Raw genomic sequence first — 27,933 nt, 5'->3', positions numbered from 1 at the left:
GTTACCTTCCACATATCAGATAAAACATTCAACCTTTGGGTTTTGGGGATTGGCTTAACATATGAAAAGCTCTATAGCTTATGTATGGATGCATACTTTTCGGTAAAGCAGAAGAGCAGCGGCAGGGTTACTGATTTATATCTTTTACATAACTCCATGGGAAAACATGCACTGAAATGAAAAATTCTAGCTCAGAATAATTGCTATCACTAAGAAAAAGTTGGAAGTCATGGTATAGGGAAAAAGCAAACACAGGCTTTAGTGATTATGTTTCCTCAAGAGGAAATCTATTTGAAGCCAATATTGCACAATGGGTAGGTCTGATAAGCTCTGATATGTGTGTGTGTGTGTATGTGTGTGTGTAATGCTGTTCTTTCTGCTTGAAAAATTTCTTAAATGTACAAAACAAAATTTTTAGATTTCAGTAATAATGTATTATAATCATAAGCACATACTTTTAAGATTCAAAGAATCTACTGTACTGCTAATATGTTCAGAAATAAAATGTTTCATATTCTCAAATAGGAATGAGAGAGATTTATATAAGACTCTTCAGGTAAGAAAACCATGACATAATTTTACACTCCAACCTTTTTGAGAGAAGATCAGGGAAAAAGAATTATATGGCCAGACCTAAAGAAGGTGACCTTATTTCCTCTATGTACAGGTCTAAGGCATGTGTGCTGAAATGATCACTGATAAAGTTTAGCAGTTGCTTGAGGGAAAAAAAAATGTTTTGAAAGTCAAATTTCGAAGATACTTTTTGTCCAGTCATGACAATTAGCAAAACCCTAAACAGCAGGCAATTTCTTATCTGATTTCCTATCTGATACAAATGATCCCATATCTTCTTTCAGTTACCAAAATGAGACTTGGAGATGTACAGCTTACATACCAAAACGTCCATCCCGGTGACATAGTTGAGGGTTATCAGATAGTCTTTTGGAAGATTTGCCACCTACAGAGATAAAAAGAGAGAAAGAGAGAGATTGCAAACACATCAATTAGTCGTATTATTTATCCTCCATTTCCCTTTATAGTCAAACACATTCTCCAAAAAACAAATTCAGTTATGGGTAACTAGACCTACTGAGTTTTGGAAACATGATACAAATTTCAACTTCCATTTGTAGTCTTGGAATTCTCATCTAGAACTAGTTTCTAACTTATTCCTCCATAGAATTAGTAATAAAGTATGCCCTTTAGTGAGTGATTCTCAAAGCAAGAGCTCAAAGTAAAATTTTACCATCAACAGGAAGCTGCTAGAAATGCAAATTTGGGGGCCATATCAGACTACTGAATTGTAACAGGTCCTGCATTCATTCTGGTGGATGCTCAAGTTGGAAGAACCACGTCAATAATTTAGAAAAAAATGAATTTTACAACATAACTACATATACTTACTTTGGGTTGAACACTTGAGATGTCACAAATGTTTGCCTAGTTACTTTCGAAGGTTTTAAAAATCATGGCATTCGCAGGTAAATGGATGGAACTGAAGAATATAATGCTACATGAAATTAGCCAATCCCAAAAAACCAAATGCCAAATAATTTCTCTGATTTAAGGATGCTGATCCATAATATTCTGTGGGGGTGGGGGGATGGGAGGATTAAATGAACTCTAGATAGGGTCAAGGGAAAAAGAGAGGAAGTGGGCATAGGGGTAGGAAAGACAGTGGAATTCGATAGTCATCACTACCCTAAGTACATGTATGAAGACACGAAGGATGTGACTCTACTTTGTGTACAACCAGAGATATGAAAAATTGTGCTGTATGTGTAACATGAATTGTAATGCATCCTGTTGTCATATATAACAAATTAAAATTTAAAAAAATAAAAAAATGATAATGTCAAATGTAGTATTGACATCACTCATTCTAGCATAAGTGAAAACACAACAGGATTTGGGACCAGGGAATTTGTAACTAATCTAATTTCTCTGTACGTTGGTTTCTCTCTATTGAAAAATGGAGATCCATATACCTATGTCAAATGATCATTTAATAGGTGAATGTGCCAAAAATATTTTAAACATTCAATTTTGCTCTTTATTGAAAGCTAGACAGACAAATGATTTTGAAGACATCTGACCCCATCAGCCTGTCTCTCAAGATGTCTTTTCCCTACAGGAAGCTGAGATCATAGGCATGTTTGCAGGACTAGGTCATCTCTTACAAGTCTTTCACAACATAAGCCATATGCTGCATTTTGGCTTTGCCAATAGCTTCTAGAATCTGAGAACAACTTGGTAAGACAACCATCCAGGCAAAGGCATTAGGAGTCAGAGGGGAGTCAAAGTAGGAACTGGTTCCACTGTACCCCCATCATCCAACTGCCAGTGGTACCAATTCACACTCATTTTACTGTTGCACCAATACACCTGGTCGTTGGCTCCTTCTTCAGTTCACTTAATGATACAATAGTAAAAGTGTCTTTATTGAATATTTCCTGTGTGCCAAGCACTTTAAGCTGCATTAACACAGATGAAGAAACAGAGGTTCAACAAGGTCAAGTAATTTGAATAAGGTTACATGGCCACTAGGCATTAAGTCAGGACTAAAATCCAGGTCCAATAGCAGAGCCTCCCTTGCCTCACTACACAACTTCATCACCTCTCTAGACACCTGCCCTGAGTATATGCCACTGTGAAGTCTCCACCATTATCTCTCTTCATGTCATCCCCAGTAAAAGAGTAGAATCCTTAGTGCCTATTGGAAACACATCTGGGTGGCTACAGAACCTGGCATTTTTGTTTTAGGGATTGTCTTTTTTGCCCTTTGCACTTAATTTTCTTCCTATTAATCAATCAGCTTCCTACCATTCTTTCATACTTCCTTTTGTCCTCTTAAGCTCCATCCCCACCTTTGAAAAGTGAAATGACCTAGTAATTTTACATAAGCCCTGGTAGCAAAGACACAATGGACACCTTTGCAGGTGTGAAAGCTGGAATATGAGACCAAGCAGCAACATGCTTTTTCGTTAGGAACCAACCATGTAAACTGAAGCCATGCCACATGCAGCAGAACCGAGCAGGAATTCTGATTGAACATGAGCTGTCAACCATCTAGCCTGTTCTGAAGCACAATTTACACTATTTAAAAAATCTAAATATACCATCAACTGAGTAAATATTACTAAAACTTAGATTCAGCATACATATCTAAAAGGTAGAAAAAATATAAAGAATATGCTAGATAATTCCATTTGGTGAGTAATTTATATACAAAATTTGATTCAAAGAAGCCAAAGACAGTTTACAAGAAATTTTCTGACCATGATGCTGAACTCTCCACACTGTTATCGTTTGAGGGATGTTTCTGAATGAAGCTGATTTATTGACATTTAATTTGTAGTGGGATTTTAGAAAATACTATTTTTGAAAAGTGCTTTACTATTTATAAATTTCCATATATAGTCTCTACTACAACCCACATGACTTATCTTACTAAGTTTATATTACAAATGAGGACAGAGAGCCGGAGAGGTTATCTGGCATCTCCAAGGTCATAGGCATCAGGACTAACTACTAGAAGCAGAATGTAAACTTGCTTTATGAGCTGGTGCCCTGCACACTGAGCTACAGAGTAGTTTCCCTGTAACGACTTTCTTAGCTTTCATTGGTTCCTTTCCAATTATATTTGGAAGAGAACTTAGAAAGTCAAACTGTAGATATTTATGGTCATTTCACACATTAATATATTACTTTCTAAGCACTTACAGTATGTCAAATAGCATTCAGAAAGCACAAATAACCTTGCTATAAATTCAGCTTCTCTGAGGTATGTTGATCACTGTGCTGTTTTATAGAGTAGAGGGAGACTTTAGCGTGGCACTTAGAAGATGTTCCTTAGAAGCATTATTTGATGTTGGGGCTGACAGCACAGGTTCTGAAAACAGACTGCTTATACTGGATCCTGGTGTTGCTACATGATAACTCAGAGAAGTCTTGGGCAAGTTCTTCATCTATGTTAGCCTCATTTTCCACATGTATGAAATAGAAATTATAAAAGAATCTATCCAATAATTCTGTAAGGATTAAATAACTTTCGTGAAAAGAATGGATATAAGTGTCAATGAGTATTAAATGCAATGATGTAGGATATTCTAAATAGATAAGGGTCATGTGCAAAGGCAATGAATTAAAAGCTCATGATGTGTTTGGGACCATCTAGATAAGATCTAAGAAATACACCAGGGGGTTGGGGATGTAGCTCAGTGCTTTCCTAGCATGTGCAAGGCTCTGGGTTCAGTATTTTAAAAAAAGAATCAGCCAGGCATAGTAGTGCACACCTAGTATCTCAGCCACTCAGGAAGCTGAGGCAGGAAGACAGGAGGATCACAAGTTCAAGGCCAGCCTTGACAATTTAGAAAGACTCTGTCTTAAAAAGGGGGAAGGTACTGTGGATGTAGCTCAGAGATAGAACCCTCCTAGGTTCAATCCCCTGTAAAAAACAAATGAAGAAAGAAAAGAAAGAAATGTGTCCTGTAACTTTATTAGAGAGGAGCTTACTGAATGCTGGCCTAAGGGGATCAAATGGGAGGTTGTGAGACTCACTAGGAACAGTTCTACTCACTAGGAACAGTTCTACTCACTAGGAACAGACTCACTAGGAACAGTTCTACTATTAGAGCAAGTTCCTCAGCCTTAGGCACACCACATTGCCTCTGTGGGCCTTCTGCTCCTTTCTGTACAACAAAGAGAGTGAACTAGATAATTACTAAAATTCAGTCTGGTTTAACTTTGTTCTAAAAGGACCAGTGCCACACTGAATGTGGCAGGCAGAGAAAAAGCATGACAGCAATATTTAGGAAGATTAGTCTGGAAGGATGGACTGAAGGTCAAGAGAGAACAGAGATAGGCAGAAAGTTAACAGACTCCTAGTAAAGTGCTAGAAATGTGTTAAATCTTGATACAGCGACTAGAAGTCTCTAGAAAAGCAGAACGTGGCCTACATTCCATGGAGATACACTGTTGATAGATTTAAATAGATAAGTAAGTAAAGCTACGTATTTAAATCTACTCTATTAAATTAAGTTCAGGGTTAAAAATGGGGGAGTGATTTAATTGAAGAATTTAATTGATAGGAAATTTTACCAAAGGTCAAAATTATTCCAAATGGTTTTGATTTGGAGCACAAGGATGTCAGTATTATGCCAGACTATAAAATCTATAAAATTACAGAAACAAGTTACTTGATGATGGGCTAACTTTATTAGAAGGGCCCATTTGCTATTTTCTTTGGATGTTGGATGTTCTGAGGATTGACCATACTCAGTGACACTGGAAAAAGAAACAAAACTAAAAACAAGAGCAGAGTTCAGAAAATGCTAGAAATTCATCCAAGAAAAATTCTTTGTGAGACAAATTAGCACTGGCTGCAAATCAAACCCTACAGGTATCTGGACTCAAGAGAAAAAACTCAAAAGTCAGAAGGCTTAACTCCTTCTCCTTCTCTTGAGGTCACTGATCTAAAATTTTTGGATCTCAGTGGTTTCAATGTCATTAAGGTCCTTAAGTCTCATGAAATCAGCAGCCACGTGGACATCTGTGGCAAGACCTTTACTAGTCTCAGTTGTCACTCATAAGTCCAAGGGAGGAATCAAAATGTAGTAGTGACTCATGATCCTCTTGACACTATTTATGAAATGTTAAGTGTTATCTCAACCTTTAGGGAAATGAGTTCACATTTCACAGTCTCATCAGACCAAGCAACATTCATGGATGTAGAGGAGAAAAAAAACTTAACACTTCTATCTAAATACATAGTTCACTTATGTAAAGCAGCTAACTACAATGCTGATGGTTTAGGCTTTAGAACTAACACAGGAAAATGCTTTTTTTGTTTGTTTCTCTTGAGAAATTATTTCCCATTAATACTGACGAAAGCATCTAACTTACTAGGTAACTCACTGTAGTTTTCAAAGGTATCTGGATAGGTTGTTTTTTTTTCCTTTTTTGAAAGGTAACTCAGTGATTTAAAAGAATATTAAGATGACAACTTCAAAAGACTTGTTTCAGTGAGAAATGCCTAGTTTCTTATCAAATAGAAGATTAAAAACTTTTTTAAAAGATTTTTCGTCTATTTCATAGTGCTATGGGTTAAACAAGGTTTATTCCCTCTGAAACTTACGCTGAAATTTAATCTCCATTATGAGATATGAAGAGGTGGGATCTGGGGGACCTTCAAAAGGTGGTTAGGACTCTGCTCTCAGGGAATGTATTAATTTATTTGTGTAATTAATGAGTTAATGGGTGACCTCAAGAATGGGTCTACTATAAAAGCCAGTTTGATGAGGTCTGGCTCTGGCTCCCTGTCTCTTGTCATGTGACACACCGTTGCCCGGGGACTGTACCACAAGAAGGCATCACCAGATGTGGCCCTTCAATCTTGTGCTAGAACTGTGAGCCAAAGTAAATCTTTTTATAACTTACCAAGGCTGTGGCATTTTCTTATTAACAGAGGAAATAAGACAATATATACAACTTATGATAATGACTACAATTAAGTAGTATTAACAGAGCTTCTACAATATGATAGCTTCCTAATCACAATAAGGTAATTATTACTCTGGAAATATAAATCAATATATTACAATGGTAGTTCATAAAACACAGTTTAAACTTTCATCTCAGTGTACTGGGAATGTATTATAATAGAAACTGAGTTCTTGTGCTTCAAAGACAAGGAGGTCTTAGGCACACCAGGTTCAAGCCCCTATTCACCTTTCTGTTTCCCAGGTGATGATGTCAGGTTACTAATCATCACTAGATCTCAGCTTCCTAACTGGGAGTGAAATTACCTGATAAGATTGTGAAAACCAAAGGCTACAATCCATGGTATATTTTATTAATATATGACCTTGGAGAGTAAAATGACCTTTGCCTGGCACCTGGATACTCACACCATTACTACCACTTTAAAAAGGCATGGGGCAGCAAGAAATAGCATCAAGTGTTTTATCATATGGAGGAAGATAAAAATTTTGTTTTCTCGTGATGAGATTTATGTGAATGGTAAGATAGCAAGCCACCTAGACAGTTTTTATCAATATTTTTAAAAATATTTTTGTCAAAGTATTAGAAGTCTTGAAATGAGCTTTAAATAAACTTATACTCACTACAGTAGCAGAAATTGAAATGTTAAATATTACAATCCAACAAAAATAAACTTCAAAAACTATTCATTTAACAAACTATTGCTCTTCAAAGATCAAACCACAATATATGAGACCTCTACTTTTAAAAAGAAGACATGCTTATGTCATTTGAAGAAAGGCTTAGAATTCACCTAGAAATCCTTCACTAGAATGCAAAGGCAATTCAATTTGAAAAACATACTATTTGAAGAAAAATAAAAATCAAAGTTAATCACAATAGTCCAAAGTGTTAAAATTGGCTATCTGAGGATATATTATCACTTCTCATTATGTTAATCTCCAAAGTCATGTATTGATATATATCATCAACTTAAAATAAGAGTCTACCACAAGACCAGGAAAACTATGGGCTCTTTTTTTCCAATTCTAGGCTACTGACTTGTAGGCTGACCTTGAAGACATTAATTCAACTTCACCTTTATAATATGGTGATGGAACAGCAACCTACTTTTTTTTTTTTTTTAAATATTTTTTATTTTTTTTTTTTTTAGTTATCGGCGGACACAACATCTTTGTTTGTATGTGGTGCTGAGGATCGAACCCGGGCCGCACGCATGCCAGGCGAGCGCGCTACCGCTTGAGCCACATCCCCAGCCCAGCAACCTACTTTTAAGAACATTTTGAGAAAGACAAATACATCATTTGACAGATATTTAAAGACAATTTTTTTAAAGTAAGAAAGTCACATTTAATTAAATTCCCCCCAAATGAAGAAAAAACATCACAAACAAAAGAAAGAGTAGGGAAAACTAATTTCAACTATTTCAATATTTGGATTCCTCTCTACATGAACACTGACAAGTATTAAAAGCTGTACTCTAACTATACATAGACACAACTTTTTAACATTTGATTCATCCTCTTCCCAGATACTTGACTCTTTCCTTAGGTTGGTCTGAGTTTGCCATTTAAAACAAGTCTTGCAACATATTTCAGAAACAAAGCAAAATGTTCTGTAAATAGATGAACTATTATGCTAAGTAAACATGCCAGAAGGATTTCAAATAAAAGCCATGGGGACTGTAGGGGCAGTACAAAGTGTCCAAGAAGAAATTAAAAAAAAAAAATGTAAAGCCATAAATCATGTGCTTCAGTGACATGAGAATCACCCCAAGCAAACAAACTTAAGGTTTGTGGGGTATAGTACAAGTTGTCACCTAATTCAAGGGCAGAACTGGTAGAGAATGCAAAGAAATAAGCACAGTTGAAGAAATTACTGTAAGCACAAGGAAAAACATTACTGGAAGCTTTCCCGCAAATAAAATGCAGGTTATGCCTGCAGAGCAAATTCCTCTTACTCTGTACAACCTCCTTCAGTCCAGGCATTACTGAACTATACCAAGAAGTACACCATTATGAAGAAATACCATTACAGGATGAGATTATTTAAAGCTGAGCGTTCTCTAATTTAGTAGTTTTTCTCTTCTCTGCAGTCCCGGACTTCTCTGAGATTTGATGAAAGGGACACTTTCTTTCCTCATAATGAAGTTTACAAGACCTAGATTAAGAATTATTGATCATGTCCATGTTCCTAATTTTAAAACTCAGGAAACTGAATCTTAGAGAGGGTCAGTCATCTTTCTGAAGTCTGACAGTCAGGTAATCTTGCAGAGGCAGTATTCAAATAATCTGCTATTCCTGACTTCATCAACATGCTTTGCCCTTCCATTCTTCAGAGAAATTCTATGACAGGGACCACATACCTCAACAGTCATGCATGTTGTTGTTTGAATTAGTAAAATGAATGAGTTAGGATGGCAGCACTAACTTCTGAGCAAATTATTGTCTCGTGGGGTGCTCATTGGAAGCATCAAAGTTCCTACAGCCCATCTTCACAAGTTGACATTCAATATTTCTGCAGTAGTGTCCTTGTAGCTGTATTTAAATAAATACCTAAGAGACTGGGATTGGATGATTCATGAGTGATATCTGACTAACTCTGGTTAAAGAGGAACTGTCATGCATTCTTAAACTTGAATCTTTTTTCATACCAAGTCTTATTTGAAAACTGACATACATAAACAAAAGGTGAATGGCTCTAGTGGCCAGTTTGAAAACTACTGCTCCTGCAGACAGCACTGGAAATGAGAGCTGGGTTTCACCACCCTTGGGTCTCAGTTTCTTTCTTTCTTTATAAAGAAGATTGTTTAGATTATCTCTAAATTGGCTTCCAGATCCAATATCCTGTGATCTTACAAATACCACCACTATTACTACCACTGTGAATAGCTAAGATTTGGAGGTCACTTAACTATGTTTCAGCCACTGTTCTTCTGACTTAATTCTCACAATTGCTCTATAAGATTAAGTATTATTAATCTCTCTATCATAACTGACAAGAAAACAGAGGCACAAAGAGAACATGTGATCAGCATATTAAACATATTTTATTGAGAAGGCTTATCTCCCAGTGCTCTGAGCGCAAAGGATTTTTTATACTTTTCTATATCCTCCTCTACAAAACACAAGCTGTGAATTGTGTAGGTCTTTAGTCAATTACAAGTGTTTTTCTGAACCCTATTTTTTATTAACTTGACTTATTTTCAAGTGACTTATTTAAAAATAAGAATGAGCTGAGAAAACATAATATTTTTACTAGAGAAACTCTTAAAATTGTTTTCTCCTGAGTCAACTGCTAGGAGGAAATCCCCATCTTTATTTATTTATTTTTTAATCTTATTGATTTGACATTTGCCCTTGGAGTAAGGAACATTATAGTTTACTGTCAGTGTTAATTAAGATCCCTTTCTGGGCACTCCTTTCTCATCTTATGAATGTTTCTTGCCATTTCTTACTTTATCAGCTGATTGGTAACAGGTTGATAATAAACAGATGGTTAAAGACAAGAATAGAAAATCTTGCAAGATGCTTGTAATACCTACCTATGCTACCTGAAAATATCAGTTTGACATTTCACAGGAAGTAGTGCTTATTAAGTCATATTCCTGAAATACTTTGAAAATAATAATGCCTGACAGCAATTTTTCTTAAATATCATATTAGTCCCGGATATATTCAGTCTGTGGTGAGATACATCATCATCTTCACCTATGCCTCACTGGACCCTAAATTCATGAAATTTGCTCCTTAGGACAGAGCAGTTCTCCTCAGCTCATTCTCAGTTCCAAGGTTATACAGCCTGCTCCACAACAGTTGCAATTTCCCAGTGACCTACTTTAGGCATACTTTGGAGCTTTGCATTACCCTGACATTCTTATGAATCTATGCAATACAGGAGTAACTGGCCAATAATACCAATTGAAGTTAATTTAGGGTTGAGAGGTATTTTGTTCTCTAAACTTGACAGAATAGACCATCTATAGCAATGCTTCTTAAATCTCCTTTCAAAAAGTCACGAAAAATGTAGATGCCTGAAATCTTTCCTAGACTTGTTGACTCAGTTTCAGTTCCTTGGAGTAGGGCCTAGGCACCTGTAATTTTTTTTTTTTTTTTTTTTTTGGCAGGGGTAACCAGGAATTAAACTCAGGGGCACTCAACCACTGAGCCACATCCCCAGTCCTATTTTATATTTTATTTAGAGATAGGATCTCACTGAGTTGCTTAGCACCTTGCTGTTGTTGAGACTGGCTTTGAACTCACGATTCTCCTGCCTCAGCCTCCCAAGCCACTGGGATTACAGGCATGTGCCACTGTGCCCAGCTGCCTGTAAGTTTAATAAGCACTCAGATGCCATTGATGCTCAAGGTGGAGTCCATCACAACCACGTTCACCCAAGGATTCAACGATCACCTTCTGACAGACAAAAAACTTAGAACATAAATACGTATTGTCTGTTTAGTATTGTTTCTTGGGTGATAAACTAACAAGAAACTTAAGGGAGAGGACCATCATCTATGGTTTTAAAACTTGCTTTCCCCTTGCTAGACATGATGGTGTACTACTATAATCTTGGTAACTTGGGAGGCTGAGGCAGAAAAATCATGAGTTTGAGGCCAACCAGTGTAACTTAGTGACATTCCATGTCAAAATAAAAAAATAAATATAAAAGGACTGAAGATGTAGTTAGTGGTAAAGTGTCTCCGGGTTCAATCCCCAGTACAAAATGAACAAACATACAAACTGATCCACAAACAAACAAACAAAAAAACCCACTTTCCCTCATCCCTGTCTTTAATACCTAGCTGCATATACAGTAGGCAAAAGTTATATTGTTTTGCTTGCCAGTCCATCAAGTAAACATGGATACATCTTCAGCAGCTGCATGAAATAACACATCTATGTATCTATGTATCTATGAATCTATCTATCTATATATATATTTTGTAGTGCTGGAGATTGAACCTAGGGCTACATGCATGCTAGACAAAGAATGCTTTTAAGCCTAGACAGTCTGGGCATCCTAGGAATTATGTGTGTGTGTGTGTGTGTGTGTGTTTTATTTTTCTAATTCTGAATTAAGGCTTCTGTTTATAAGTTTTAGTATAAACCCTAAATAAAACACATAAGCCAGGAATGTATATCAAAAACACGAAGGATAAACAAAGCCCCCTCTATTTTGTAGACTATTATCTCAGTATGTATACTTTCTTTCTTTTCTCCATTTAACAATCCTCATTTCTTCCCTATTGTCACACTAACTATGTTCTCTAAGTCAATAGCAGACTGGTCCCTAACTGGCTATTTTGAACCAGGAATTTACAGAAATGCTTCTCAAACCTTGTTCATCTTAACTCATACAGTGTAGTCCAAATGAGTATGCCCTCCATCAAGAGAGTTGGAAGCATGCACTCCAGATGTGTTATGCTCTCTCTAGCTGGAGTCTTAAAAGCAGTAAAGCAGGAAGCTGGCAGTGCCCAAGGGGCACCAGTGCACAAAGACTCTTGATGAGGGAAGAGTTCTAGTGTGACAAAAGTGGGAAGGGACTCTGTTCCATATGTGGCAATAAAGCATCGTTCCTCCAGCTCCAACTGAAGAGGAGCGAACACCACCCATATGTGACAGGAGAGAGTGGCCATCTCAGATCTATTGTTAGAGAAGAGCAGAAAGGCATATGGAAAAGACAGACAACGAGGAGCCCACTCAAGAGATAACGGACAAACTGGGGCTGGACCTCAGCACATTAGTGACCTCTCAAGGATCCTTTGCTGCCATTGACTGAGGAGACAAAACCAGCAAAGAAATCACCATTATGGTATACAAGGGCCAACTAAACCACCAAATCCTCCTTGAGTATTTCCCTATTTGTTCCCTAGAAGGCCTTCAGAATAACTCAATGATTCCTTTTCTTGTTAGAAAAATATAAAATTTGGGACAAGAAAAACAAAATCTCTGATTGACAAGCACCAATCACAGATAATTAAAAGCACACCCTATGTCTTACTTACCAATTTTGTGATGTCTTTTACATTATCAGTCACAGGATTCCCACAGATCCCTTTAGTTTTGACCAGAGGATTAAACAGGAGCAGTTGAAGATAAATGCAAGTGATAATCCAAGTCTAAACAAAAACAGAAACATTTTTTGGTGAATATCAGTTAAAATTCTGTAATCATATAAACTATTTCTATTTACATATTATGCCTTGATGTGGACAAGGTCAATCTACTATATATATTTTTTTAAAAAGCTATTGGCATAAATGCAATTAAATGCTAAGCATTCAAACTATTCTCACCAAACTAAAATGCAAAACAAACAAACAAACAAACAAACAAAAAACTCCCAGTTAAAATCTTGTTTGAATTACTCTTTCAACGACATTACTGTTAATTTGTCAAAAGCTCTTTACAGCCAATTTCCTAATGGCAATTAGGAATGAACTTGTAGCAACATGTGAAGGACTTATCACTTAGGATGACTTCTAAAAACCAGGGAATGTATAAAATTCATACCTTAAGGCACTGAAAGAAACCTTCTCTTTTGACTTTAAATGTACAGTATTTGGCAAGTAGAAGCATAACCCCTGATCAGGGCTTTGATGCAATTGTCTACGATAGCACACCAAACTAAAGTGAGGAAGAGGATATTTTTAGATCTAATACAGTCAACCAAATTTCTGAGACAGCAAAAGAATTATTGTGTGGATTCAGATTTTTGAGTCATTTAACAAGGGAAAATATTCCCTTAGCCAATAGGAAGATCTTTTTGAAAACTGTCAGGAAGCAATCACATAAGCATGCACACACATATACACCCCAGTGAAAATAACATTTTCTACCATGTATCACATTTACTTTTATGTGTGATTTATTTTTTCCTTATTTAAACTATATTGAGCAGTTTTAAGAACTTGGGCCTCTTATATATTTCTTTAAAACAAATGACATAGTTCCTTGCATATAAAAAGCCCTTACTAAATACTTGCTGGATGAATCAATGGCTGTGGTAACAATATTCCAATTCTCTAATTCAATGACCATTTGGTGAACATGTATCATGGGACAAGAACAGGGACTGTGCCAGGCACTAGGGAAACAAAGATGAAGATGCTCTTGGAACTCAGAGGCAGGTAAATAAATAACCTCCACACCCTGTGATAAATGCTTTGGGAACACAGAGAAGAAAGCGATTAATCAATTGACCTAAAAGGGGAGAACCCACGGCAGGAAGGCAATGCCAGGAAAGCCTGGATTTGGGGAAAGGGGGGCAAGGAGGAGTTTGCATACATCAATAAAGAAAAAAATGACCATTCCAGGAAAAAAAAATAGCATGAGCAATGGCATGGAGATGGGAAGATATTTTAAAATATGTGTGATTGCTTTTATGAGCTAACATTCATCTATGGCATTTGAAATTACACAAAAGCCCAGATGCTCCTGGCTAGAAATCTTTCTTATTGATGTAGCTAGCCATATGTTAAAAGGAGCTGAATAATTATTTTCAATTAATATCTGCACACTACTGAATCATTATGTTGGACCAAAAGATGATGATTTACTAAAATTTCCAACGCAACAATGCTATGTGAACAAAAAGAAAAAGAAAATTAAAACCCTTTTATTCTTTTACCATTGTGTTCTACTTTATCGGTAACTCTACTTGGTTTTATTTAAGGTTACAATGAGCACTGTGGGGCCATGTTCCTCCCAGTACCATCTCTCTTGGACCACAAAGAAGATCAAATTGTGCATATAATTTGTTTAGGGGATCTCACTTTGGGGACAATCCTAACATAAAATTTTTCCCAATAACAAAGTCTTCCTATTAAATTCTAACTTCCATTCATCTTGTCATTGCTAAGATGTAACTCCTCTTGAAACATATTTCTCCAAGGCACTCTTTCCTGACATGACTTGGGAAACGGCCCTAAGGATTTTTGAAGCTAGCCAATTTCACTATTAATCATACTCATATTCTAGTTTCTAGGAAACATAGAGGTGCAAATTCCATTACTAGTCTTTATCACGTCTTATGTCTGGCATTGAATGGACATCAAAAAATAAATCTGTTCACTCATTCATTCAACAAATTGTAAGGGAAGACAAACCATGAACAAACACAGATATCTAGATTATATGGTATGTCAAAAAAAAAAAAATTCTGAGCCTGGTAAAGGGGGTTGGGATTAAAATGCCTACTTTGATCTATTAGCAGTAGTGAACTCAGGTCACACTCATGATACACCAAAAATGACACCCAGTATTTGTGTTCTTCTTAACTGCACTGTGCAGATATTGTGGTTTTTACAAATTTTGAAGGGTTGTGGCAACCTTGTGTTGATCAAATCTATTAGTACTAACTTTTCCAACAGCTCAGATGATTATTTTCACTTTTTAGCAATAAAGTATTTTTAATTAAGGTATGAACATTGTTTACTTTGAAATGATGTTTTGCACACTTAATAGTCTACAGTATTGTTCTGGTCAGCTTTTTCACTGCTGTGACCAAAAAAAAAAAACAGATGAGAACAATTTTAAGAAAAGTTCATTTGGGGCTCACAGTTTCAGTTTATAGATAGTTGACTCCACAGGTCTGGGCCCAATGTGAGGCAGAACATCAGGGCAGAAAGGTATGGAGGAGGAAAGCAGCTTGGGACATGGCAATCAGAAAGCAGAGAGGGCATTTCGCTTAACAGGGACAAAATACATATTCCAAAGGCAAGCCCCTAGTTACCTACCTCCTGCAGCCACACTACACCCATCTACAGTTACCACCTGATTAACCCATTCAAGTAGATTAATGATTAGTTAAGGCTATCATAAGCCAATCATTTCACCTCTAAACTTTCTTGCATTGTCTTAAACATGAGCTTTTGGAAAACACCTCATATCTCAACCATAGCAAGTACAGTAAAAAACACAACTTTTATATGAACTGGGAAATGGAAAAAAAATGTAAAATGACTCACTTTATTTCCACGTTTGCTTTAATGCAGGGGTCTGGAACTGACCCACACAATCTTCCCCAAAACCAGCATGTACTCTACCAACAGAACAGATGTTTCATGACTTCCAAGCCATCTCTCATGTCCACTAATCACTGCCCACTGGAGGCGTGGGTGATAATGACAGATATTGTTAGGTCTTCAGGACCACCCCTTTGGCTTAAATCTTGCTAGTTAAGTAGCCCTTCAGGGGCATGTGATGAGCTTCCTTTCATTTTCCACAGTGGCTATCCACCACCAGGACCAGTCTCAACAATAAAGTACATCTTGGTGCTTGCTCTGGTACCAAGCTAGATTCTTTTGGATTGAAAAGCTTTACTGTATATATTTCTTGAATTCTTGTTGCAAGCAGGATTATAGGAAGGATCAAATCCCCAGGCATCCTTGAATCTAAAGAGAAAGCCCAGAGCTAGCCTTTATCTCTTTCCTTCTATAGACTACAGTATGTGTGAAAACAGCATGGAATTTTTAATAGAGGCATTGGTGGGTATTCAAATGAGAAGGAATATTTTACTAAAGACTAGATGGAGCTAGGAAGGTGATCCACACAGATACCTGTGGGAACAGTACTGCAGGCAGAGAGAAAAGCTGATGCCAAGGTCTGTAAGATCTATTTAAGGAAATCTTTATTCACAGGTCAGCAAGAGTAAACCATGGAGCTGAAGATGATGTCAGAGGGAGAATGGGGAGGTTAGAGGGTATTGCAGTCTATTAATCAGACTTGATTTCTACTACAATTGAAAGAGCATTTCTTACAGGATTTTGAGCAAAGGAAGGATAGGAAGACTTCAAAATAAAGTAGAAGACCATTCTTACTGTTGTAGTAAAACCATACTTTAGGATAAAAAAATAAGTAGAAAAAGGAGAGAAACCAGTTAAGAATTACTGCAATAATCAAATCAAGAAAGAACTGTAGTAATGTATTGAGTGGAAATGGTGAGATCCCAACATCTTCTGTAGGCTGAGCCAGGAGGGTTTCCTGACAGATAGAGTGTGATCTGAAAGAAAGTCAAAGACAGCCAGTTGCAGTGGTGCATGCCTATAATCTCAGGGGCTTGGGAGGCTGAGGCAGGAGGATCATGGGTTCAAAGCCAGCCTCAGCAAAAGCAAGGCACTAGGCAATTCAGTGAGACCCTGTGTCTAAATCAAATACAAAATAGGGCTGGGGATGTGGCTCAGTGGTTGAGTGCCCCTCAGTTCAATCCTTAATAACACCCCCCCCCCCAAAAAAAAAAGAGTCAAAGACAACTTCAAGAATTTGGGTACGAATGACTAGAAGGTCAGTTGTCACCAACTGAAATGGGGAAGCTAGGGGTGAAGAAGGTTTGTGGAACAGGTCAGAAGTTTTGAGTATGTAAGTTTCTAAATGTCTTTGAGTTCTTCCAGTGATGATACCAGATCAAGCCATTTCAATCTGGATTTAGGAAGAAGGTTTCACCTAGAAACATAAATATGATTGCCTTTGATATATAAATGAGATTTTTAAGCAAAAGACTGGGTGAGATCACTAGAGGAGTGACTCTAAGTAAAAGAACAAAGCATCTTACAGTGCTTCAATCTTCAGAGGTCTGGCAGAAGTGTTAAAGCCCAGAAAGGAATGGGAGGGAAGATATTGGATTCAGCAAGATGGAGGTTACAGGTGACATCGACAAGAACATTTTTATTGAAGCAGTATGAGAAGAAGGCCAGTCTGAAGTGGGTTTAAGAAAGATAAGAAAAGAGTAACTAGAAATAGTGAGCACAGACAGCTCTTCTGAAGAGTTTCCTTCAAGGGAGAGCAAATGGGGTGGTAGCTATCAAGGAAGTGGGGGTGAAGACTTTTATTTCTGTGATGGTAGAAACACAAGGATGTCTCTGTGCCTCTGGGGATGATCCAGCAGGAGAGCCTCGGTGATGCAGGTCAGAAGAGAGAGAACTGCTGGAGCACATCCTTGAGTAGACAAAGGGTGAGATCAGGGTCTCAAAGTGGGGCGCCTGGCTTTAAGTACAAGTGCAGTTCATCAGGAGTCCACAGAACGACACTGGAATGTGAGTGCCTGTACTGAACTTTTTGTTTGTTTAAGCAATAGAGTGAATAAAGCTAAAATTTTTGAACATGGACTATGTACCGAGCATTCTGCACATCTACTAACAAAGTTTAAACCTTTCAAATATACTGATTTTAAAGATGAGGAAATAGAGGTACAGAGAGATTTGAAGATTTCTGCATGAGGAAATCCGGATATACACTCAGGGGTGTCCGATTCTAGTTCCTGTCCTTTTAACTACTGGAGACCGTCCCAGCACTCCTAGAAATCTGTTAGATCATTTGTGAGGACTTTAACAGCATATCTCTAGAACTTTAATAATCTTGCAAATACCAAGCATATGGAGGCAAGTTTCTTCCATATTCTATGCACAGCTGAATATTCTACATTATCCAGATGATCATATTTTTTTAGAATATGTCCTTTGATAGTTTCTTGAAATATATTAACACAGATTTGTTATAATAATTGCAAAATAATTTCACCTGGACAGCCTCAATTTTTTGGTGTCGGTGAAATACAAGTACCTATAAAGATAGGATGTTGTCATTTTTCTTGGAACACACTTGGTCAGGGCTAAAATTAAATCTATTCTAACTTCATAATACTCTAATATCCCTGAAAAAAAAATGGTAGTTATAGAAATGCTCTATTTTAAAGCCAATATAAATAAACTCATGTTGTAATTTTATTTTGCATACATGTTGCTACCGTTAAGAAGGATTCCCCTTTTTAAAAATTCAACCATTCATTCTAGCACAGCTAAACATTAGGAGAGAGGAGAAATCAAATTAGAAACACTGAAGATTCTGCAGAGCAGTAGTAAAACTTTCATGGTGTCCTCCGGACTGGGCAGAAACACAGCGCTTACTTCTTTATATGGAAGTTTCAGTATTAATTATCCTATACAGAAAGCTTTATAATATATAGCCCACACACGTTCCTGGTCTCTTAAACAGTGGGCAGAAATATTAAACTCTGCTTTCCTTTGATGATGCGAGTTCATCAAATAAAAGGCAGACTGGCAAAGCATCACAGTTGCGTCGTCGTGACTGTTCTCCTCCAAGTTCAGTTGTTCCAAATTACTGTACTTGTTTGAATGACTGTTTTTAAAATTTTTATTTTGGATTTTGTTTGTTTCGTACTTTTCCTGTTTCCCCCAGACTGTCAGGTCATCACTTGTAGCATATTCTTATTGCCAACATGCCTATTTCCAGCCTGCCACAGACTTTCTTGATGAGAATAACACACGGCCCAGCCGTTATGGGTTCTTTGGTGGGGGTGGGGTGGGGTGGGGTGGGGCTGGCATCATAATAGCCCTAGAGATGCCCAGGTGCAACTCTGCTAACTTGTGAATAAACTACCTTTTTCCTAAAAAAAAAAAAAAAAAAAAAGCACTTTGCGGATGTGATGACCTTAAGGAACTAGAAATGGGGACACTTCTGGATTGTGGGAGCCCAATCTTTTCATCTGGGTCCTTAAAAATGGAGAAACTTGCCTGTCTGTAATCAGACATATAATAGAAGGGTCAGGAAACAGGACATGAGAACTTGTCACCAATGGCACTGAAAACAGAGGAAAGCTGCCAGGCGTCAGGAATGCAGGCGGCTTCTAGAAGCTGGAAAAGGGACAGAGACAGATTCTCCCCTAGTGTCTTTTTTAAAGAGATGTGGTCCCACTGACACCTTGGTGTTAGCCTAGTATGCCCCTGTTTGGACTTCTGATCTCCAAAACCACAATATAATACATTTGTGTTTTAAGTCATTGAATTTGTGGCCACTTGTTAGAGCAGCAATAGAAGAATAAAATGGAAACCTCAATGAACACACTTTCCAAATGAATGAATGAGTGAAGAGCAGAGTGTAGTGATATACAAGCTATCCCGGGTAAAGAAAGTGAGCTGCCCTCCCAGAATTCTGCGCCCCAACCCCCATATTTTTAGCAAAGAAGCCCAGCTTTTGTTCTGTTTTATTTGTTCATGCCTCCAAGTAAGATTTTGTATGAACAAAGGTTTCCAAGGGCAAAAGGGGAAAAAACCTCCACACATGCTTTTGGAAACCATGGGCAGAACACGGATCTCAAAGCCTCTGAGCTCTTACCGAGTGACCTCGAGCAATCCGTTCATCCCCCTGAGTATCCATTTATCAGCCCATAAAAAAAAAAAAAAAAAAAAAAAAGAGTAAGAAATTCTTGCTTCACCCGTCTCATGACCTTCGGGTGGGAATCAAATGAAAAACTGTTAGAATCAGAGGGGCTATGCAATGATTCGTTGTGTGGTTTATGAGGCTTTGGATTCACTAGGAAACCAGGGAGAAAAGGACTTCAGAAATGCTTGTGTAAAACAGCCTCAGAAAGGGTTTTATAGAGTGAACCCTCCACACAAAGAGTACATATGACCTTTATTTTTTTAATTTATTTTTTAAAATTGACAGATTAACTTACATGTACCATGCACAACATATTGTTTTGAAGTGTGTTTACTTTGTGGAAGGAAAGCATGACCCTCAGTCACACGGATAATTTACACTGAAAACTTGTCACCAATGGCACTGAAAACAGAGGGTTCTGATGCCTTTGTCAATTCACTTCTTAGTTTTTAACTGTGTTTAGTGTAGCTGCAGTTAATAGACAACGGACTTCCAATCAAGTGAAGTGTGCTAATATATCAACAAAATGTTTATCTTTGTTTTCTCTCTCTTCCTCTTTCTCCAACTTCTGTAAACTCCACCAAGGGTATGTGGGTACCTAACTGCGTGGGTGTGCCCACAGACGCATGCACACACCCCAGTGGAGATACAGTGCTGACGCAAAATGTCCCTTCTTTGTGACTTCTGCTCTAAATTGTATCTTTTCTGTTAGGGTAATCATCTCACTGTTTTTTCTGTAACATTCTCCGTGTCTGCAGATGACATTTTTCTTTGGCTACTTTGTTTTAGCATCGTACAACTGTTCTCTCTAGGTCACACTCGTTGTATGATAACCTCTCATTTCAAGATAACCTTTCATTGCAGACACATAACTAATCTTATTGATGGCAGCTCTCCACTTTCTTTCTTATTTAGAGGCATGGATCAGAAGTGCCCCCCACATACTCCCCACAAAACAGAAAATTGCAATAATCCTTCCATTACTAATAGTTGCTTTCAAATTACTTGGATGATAAGGGGGAAACACTAATAAGAAATCTGTATGCACTGTTAGGACTGAATCATGCAACAGAAACAGCCTGGTAGAGAGAGGTGAAAGTGTCTAAAAGTCATACTCCATTGAAAGTGACAGATATCAGGTCCTTCCCTAGGAGCAGGTTTTAACAGTGGCAGATAATACTAGAAGAGCACTTAAAAGAGTGGGGAAAGTCACAGGAAGACGAGGTTCAAGGCCCGGAAGACAAAGGCCTTACCTAATTCTCATTTTGGTTGAGAACCAACCTCAGCAGTCTCCAGTGGAATATTCACCCAATCACCAGCCCCTCCGGAACACAGCACTTTTCCTACAGTGAAAAGCCACATGCCAGGAGCAGGAGCTGCAAAGTTCTCCTAAAGCAAACTATTTAGCTGATCTGTACATGTTGTGTTACACAAGAAGTCACACTATAGACTCCATTGCAGGGGTAAAAATGGACATGCACAAACATCAGGGGAAGACAGGCTGTCTGAGAAACCAGAATATTCCAATTTTTAAAATTTCAAAACAAAACAGAAAAAAACACCCTTTTCTATGTATGTGAGCAGTAATTTTAAAATATATATAACAAAAGTCCACAGACACCAAGTCAAAAAGGCAGTGGAGTGTAGCACATTTTTATTTATGCAGAGACTTACAAAGTGATATTAGAACTGCCCAGAACAAAACAGCAGCTGCTGCCAAAAACATTCATTTCTTCTTTAATCTCACATTCCAACTATGGAAGCAGGCGGTTCCCTTGTATCCCAAATGTGCTTTGGAAGACAGCCAACTGGCTTAGCTACCTGGAGCCAGAAAAGTAAGTTATCCAGATGCAGGTAAGGCTGTTCATTCTAGGTTCAGGTCTTTTGAGGTCATATGAACCATATCCTCGGAAAAAAAAAAACATAAATACAATTTGTGTGGTGCTGAGGATGGAACTCAGTACCTCATGCATGCTAGAAAAGCACTCTGCCGCTGAGTCATAACCCCAGCCCTTTAAAAATATTCTTGAAGTAAACCAACAATAGAATTCTAATTTGGGGAATAACAACAATTTAATTATGACTTTTTCAGAATTTTTTATTGCTGAAAAAAAATTAACATTATAAAGAAAGCACCTAATCATCCTACAGAGACTCAAATTTCTTCTGTCACTGTTGGCCAGTAATCTCAAAGGGACAAAGCAGAAATTTAGCAGATTTGTTTGTTTGTTAAAATTTACTGCTATCAGTAAAGCAGATGTTAATAGGATAGCCAAGTGAAACTCAATGAAGCTCGAAGTCCAAATTGATGTGCTAAAATCTTGGAAAGATAATTCTTCTACCTCTTTCCATACTTTTGAAAAGATGTGAAATAAAAATATGTTGAGCTGGGGATGTGGCTCAGTGGCAAATGCTTGCCTGGCATGCATGAGGCACTGGGTTCAAATCCCCCAACACCAAAAAAAAAAAAAAAAATTGAAGTTGAAGTATAGGTGATCACTAAAATATGTGGTAAATGAAGTTATGTAACAAAAAAAATACATCCTAGAATGGAACTCCTTATAAAGAAAAAAAAGGAGAAAAATGTCTTTAATGTAATAAGGAACTTTAAAAATTATATTTGATCTATGGGAGAAAAATCATCCTATGGTAGTCAGGCTTCGTTATATATGTAAACTCTACTTAAAAGGAAATAAGTTGGGCTAGAGATATAGCTCAATTGGTAGAGTGCTTGCCTCATATGCACAAGGCCCAGGGTCCAATCCCCAGTAACACACACACACACACACACACACACACACAGAAATAACTCAACAAATATTGACTCCTAAGGATCACACATAGGATGAGTGATTGAGAGACATTACTTCATATTATCACCCTATTCTGCTGGTGAATAGAACAGGATTCTGAAAGATGAAGTAACTTCCTTACAGCCACTCTGTTAGTGAATCCCTGAGTTGGGTTTAAATCCAAGACCTACATTATGCTGGAAAGAAAAATGCTAAGCCCGTAAGACACCAAAACTGATTTCATTTACATTTAAAGAACTACCACATTTTATTTAAAAGTCTATTTTGTGGAAGGCATACAGTTCCATTAAACTGAATCAGTCTTTAACTGAAACCACAATATTAGGTCACTACTAGGTTGAAAATTGCAGGTAAATCAAATTACATTAAACTGTAGCTTAAAGTAGTCAATATTTGTTGTGTAGCTTAAAAAAAATTACACAAGGGGTTGAGGACATAGCTCAGTTGGTAGAGTGCTTGCCTTGAATGTACAAGGTCCTGGTTCAATCCCCAACATCATAAAATTTAAAAACAAAGAAGAAAAATTACACAGCTAGAGGGAGGGAAGAAACCCCAAATTAATGTGATAAATTGTTCCTTTTGATAAAAGGAAATTGGGTGCTTTTAGATTATCCCAAAGCCACTTACCCAAAAACCATAATTAAAGTTCTGATGAGTACATAAGATAAAAGAGAAGTCTGGTGATCAACCTCAGGAAGCTCTGGCTACTGGAGAACACTCTGAGAGAGGAAAGACCCAGGAGGTACAGCTAAACCTGTCCTGAGTTGGGGGCAATAGACCTCCAATTAAACCAGGTGTTCAATATATGAACAAATTATTTCGAGGGAGAGGTTCAAAGATAGCTCCCGGAAGCTTCTTCAAACAAAAGTCCAAAAGAGCTGGCAGAATAGCAGGTGTCCACAGTAGTGAGGGAACAAGAATTCCATGTTTATAATATGACTGGAGAGTTGGTTTCAAGGAATATGTAGTGATGTTTGAGGCTAGGGGAACATGCAGAAGCCCCCCATACTGTGCTCATTGATCTTGATTATCTTAGAGGGGTTAAAGTGTCAATGCAGGATTTAAGCATGGGAATGTCCAGACCTAATTCATTTTTGAAAGGTTTATCAGGTATCAGAATGAAAAATGTAATCGGTGGGGTGGGGAACAAACTGGGAGGCAGGAGGCCAATTAGGAGGTCACTGATGTCATCCAGAGTTGGCAAGACAAGGGCCTCTGTTAGTGCAGTGCCAGTCAGAATGGAAAGAAATGGACAAGTTCAAGAGTGGGAAAAAGAATGGGAAGCCCTGTTGACTGACAGAAAGTGGGTGGGGTGGAAAAGAGACACAAATAGCTGGCTCCCAGGTTATAATTTGGGTGACTAGGTTAAAAGTGGTATTATTCACTGAGCCAGATATGCAACTTGAGAAAGGGATTATCACCAAATAAGGAAGGTCTTGCCTCATGAATCAGCTACACAGGAACTAAGACAATGGGACGCTTAATGCATGAGGGGCAAACCAGTTGACTGCAGCCAATGGAAAACCAAGATCTAAAGGGAGGATACGATGAATATACCTGGCACTGGAAGTCAACACTATGGTTCCTGCAGAACACCTAGCAGAGCTGGCTTTGAAGACATGAATGTCCACAGAGTGCCTGGAGTGATAGAACTGAAATCAGACCCCAGTGGACAGACCACAGCAGGGAACCAGTGGGAGGAACCAGCAAAGAGCTGCTAGAATAGTTCACCCCACAGGACAAAGAGAATGAGTAATATCTGGAAAGGGAGGAAAGTTCACTTCCATCTTGGAAGGGAAGCAGCAGGTTGGGCTAATGTGGCAAACTCAGCATTTCTCTTTCTTAAACAGTCTAGGCATAGGGGATGACTCACCTGTGACTAATGAGTGGCCAGGTCCCGGTGTGAAAACACCTCAAAAGCACTTGTTATTTTTAAAAGAAACATTCATGCCATCAGTACAGATCATTTCATTAATAATAATGATAGAAACATAGGCCATTAGCTATTCATAAACATAGCAAAGCAGAGTAGGCAACTCCCTCTGCACAGTGAAACCCACTTTACCTAAGGAAGATGCTAGTTAATGGCTAATTCTAATCAACTTTATGGTGATGTTAATAAGTAACAAACTGAAGTAGTTTAGAAAACGGATGGATGCTACCTAAATTTTGAACACAGAATTACATATCTGTTGCTGACTCTTTTTGCTATAAATGTGTGTTTTCAAAGAAATAGAGGAATTGGTCCAATACTGGCCAGAGTATGGAAATAGAGTAAAAACTTCATAACAAGCCAGGCACGGTGGCACTTGCCTGTAATCCCAGTGGCTCAGGAAGCTGAGGCAGGAGGATTGAGTTCAAAGCCAGCCTCAGCAAAAGTGAAGCATTAAGCAACTCAGTGAGACCTGTCTCTAAATAAAATACAAAGTAGGGCTGGGGATGTGGCTCAGTGGTCAAGTACCTCTGAGTTCAATTCCCAGTATCAATCTATCCCCAGTACCAAACCAAACAATCAAAAATTTCATGTCAGTTCTGAAAACTACATACCCCTCTCCAGAACTTCATGGACACTGGTTTTCTTTGAATGGTGTTATTTTCATGCCAGTTAGTTTTAAATTTGAAGTACCACAATATGCAAAATTCTGAGGACTGTAGCTGTCCAAAAACAGCTAAAGTGCAATTTATACTCTTCCAAATATGCGACTCATTTCCCAAAGTGTGATCTCATGTAAATCAAAAGCCTACAATTCTTCAAAATCTGTAAAATCTTTTGAACTCCAAACAATTCAGTGACGAAAAATGAGTACAGGCTCCCGTCTGCCATCTGATCCCAAATGCCAAATCTGAAAACGAGTGCCTGAACTTCCTAGAACCTCTTATTTATTTATTTTTTTTAATGGATGCAATTAAGTGTGTTCAGATGCATTATCAGATCAGCCTGAAAGTCTGACAAGTATGGTTTCACAGGGCATTTCAATTTCTAAAAACAAAACAAAACAAAACAAAACAAAAAAACTGTAATCTGAGGAAGCAGCAGCTCAGGCAGTCTCAAACAAATTTGTGGGTTCTTCCCCCAACCCCAAACTTAGGGTTTTTACCAGATTAAAATAAACTAACTCTTTATATTCTGCTGTAACTGCTTCCAAATACCAAAAACCAGTGGGGTTAAAGGCATGAGCTCAAAGAACATGCACAATCTTGATCATTTTCTCCATCACATCAGATGACAAGCCTGATTTGCAAAGGTCACGGAGCTAGCTTTCCAGATTATGCAATGTGTGCTGGACACACCAACTGCTTTTTGCTGAACTGAATAAACGCTGAAATCCTCCCCTCCCTCACTGAAGGTGCCCCAAAGGAAAAGAGGGGAGTTGCCATCTTGTGTTTAGAGAAAAGCGTAATCATTTGGAGTGCTTCCTTAAAAATAATCTGGGATGCAGATTCCTGGGTGCCACAGGGTATTCACATTTCTCAGGGTGCATCTCAGGATTGCATATTTTTAACAAGTGCACCACTAGCTCTTATGTATTCTAAAGTCTGAGACCTACTATTTTCAGTAGCTCAACAGAGCTATGTGGCTAGAGAAAAAAATATATAAACAAAAGTGTCTAAAAAGGTATGCAAGGTTGCATTTTGTTCAAGGGCTATCCATTAGATGCTTCTGATTTCAAGTAACTTGATATAAGAGAAGTAAGCATAGTGGGTGTGGATGATAAGGTGAATTTGCTCTTTCAAATCCCATTCCATTTCTGTTCTAGCTTATGTTCCTATACTGTAGTGACTTGAAAGCTAAAAGCTCCATTTCTCATTTCAATCCTGGGATTGCAGAAGTGAGGTTCTGCCAAGCAGGCAAAACTTTGCAAGGTTTCTATTGGGAAGGGAAATACTTGAGAAGAGAGGCTGGATGCTGGGCCTTCATTTTGCTAGCCTGGGTGTATCCGGGCATCAAGACTTGCAATCAGCAGCACTAACAGATTCCTGCACCAGCCGAAACAACTTTAGTGACTGCAGTGGACTTAATTGGGTTCTGAGTGCTGGGAGCATTCAGCAAGTTCAGCTTTCTGCTCCTGCCTGCAATTCATCCAATGGTTGCATAAAGCATCCAATACATTCCAATGTACCCCTTTCTTTTTTAAATTAACTATTAGGATTGTACTGTTTGCATTGAAGCAAAAAAAAAAAAAATCAAGAGAAAAGGACAAAGTTATTAAGCATTTACTTTTCGTAAAGTTTGGTCTCGGGAATTTTACAGTTTACAACTTGTAAAATAAGGATTGTTTTAAATTAAAAAAAAAAATTTGATTGCTAATCCATAAGAGTTTTAATACACTTCTACCAAAGCAAAGCAAAATATTTACTATGTTTGGCATGCCTTGGACATGCCCTTCTGGTAACAATGCACCTAAACAGCAGATTCATTGACATGCCTGGTGTTTCCCTGATACACTTCAATTGCAGATTCGTTGATGTTGATGTTTACAACAAAAGAACTTTATCAAAGCAAAACCAGGATTCAAATCTTGGTTCTGTCACTTACATTCTTAAACCCTAAACAAATGATGTCACTTCTCTGCATCTCAATCTTCTTGTGGTAATGTCTTTGGGTTTTTGAGAAGATTAAGACAATGTTATGTAAAGTACCCACAAGTGGACTGGTTGATAAAGGAGGTCATTAGGTGACTGTTAATGCTAGCTGTTGTTTTACCAGTAGCATTAATCCCTGAATGGTAGAATCCTAAAAGTTGTAGGGTGAAGGACACACTTTCCCGTATTCTCTGCCTTTCCCATAGATTAAAGACCAAATAGAAAGGTCATAAAAGAGGTTGTGAAATTGCTCCCTGGGCTTGGATTCAGATCAGCTCTTCCAAAGTAGAGGGAGGCTCATTTCTACCTGGTGAAAAAGCAAGGCCAAATTGTTTGGGCAATAGGTGAATGTTAACCTAAATAGTAGAGTTTCAAAAGTCAACTTTAGCTTCAGTAATACATCCAAAACAGCTGCAGAAAACAAAGTGTATGGCGCTCATGCACAGAGAAGTGAGATAGAGTGGACTGGGAAGGGGGCTGGAAGGCATTTACTAAAGTTAGACTGCCCAAATTTTCATCTCTATTCAGCCCTGACTAGCCTCGTGGCCTTTAGAAGTTATTTGATCTTTCTGTGCTTCAGTTTCCTCATCTATAACATGGGCATAATAAAAGAATCTGCTTAACACATTTGTTAAGGATTAAAAGAAATGATGGACGTAAGAACCTAATATATTGCCTGGCAATTGTCTTATAAGTGTTATAGATCTTTTCAATTCTGTCTTTTCAACCATATGTAGAATAAGCACCCCCAATAATGTCATTTCCAAATTTGAAAGATGACGATTCAAGCCAAAAATATGGGCATCAACCTTGATTATTTTTGTTCCCATTTCCACATCTGGTCTGTCAAGTCC

General features: G+C 37.8%; 1 protein-coding gene across 2 annotated transcripts in view; it reads right to left on the bottom strand.

Annotated features, from left to right (window-relative positions):
- The window catches only part of Kitlg (KIT ligand), an 85,107-nt gene that overhangs the window by 38,028 nt on the left and 19,146 nt on the right, over window positions 1-27,933 (bottom strand). For both annotated transcript variants that reach the window (XM_046419342.2, XM_046419341.2), the window contains exons 2-3: window positions 12,509-12,622; window positions 896-958 (exon numbers count right to left, since the gene is read on the bottom strand). In XM_046419342.2, the coding sequence (XP_046275298.1) occupies window positions 896-958; window positions 12,509-12,622 (177 nt within the window). The remainder of the gene's footprint in view (window positions 1-895; window positions 959-12,508; window positions 12,623-27,933) is intronic.

Source organism: Marmota monax, unplaced genomic scaffold (genome assembly GCF_021218885.2).
Source record: "Marmota monax isolate L192 unplaced genomic scaffold, Marmota_monax_Labrador192_F-V1.1 WCK01_AAM20220418_F8-fsc00036, whole genome shotgun sequence".
In the NCBI taxonomy this organism is placed as follows: domain Eukaryota; kingdom Metazoa; phylum Chordata; class Mammalia; order Rodentia; family Sciuridae; genus Marmota; species Marmota monax.
The sequence above is the reverse complement of the archived record's forward strand: the minus strand, read 5'-3'. Positions and strand labels throughout refer to the sequence as shown.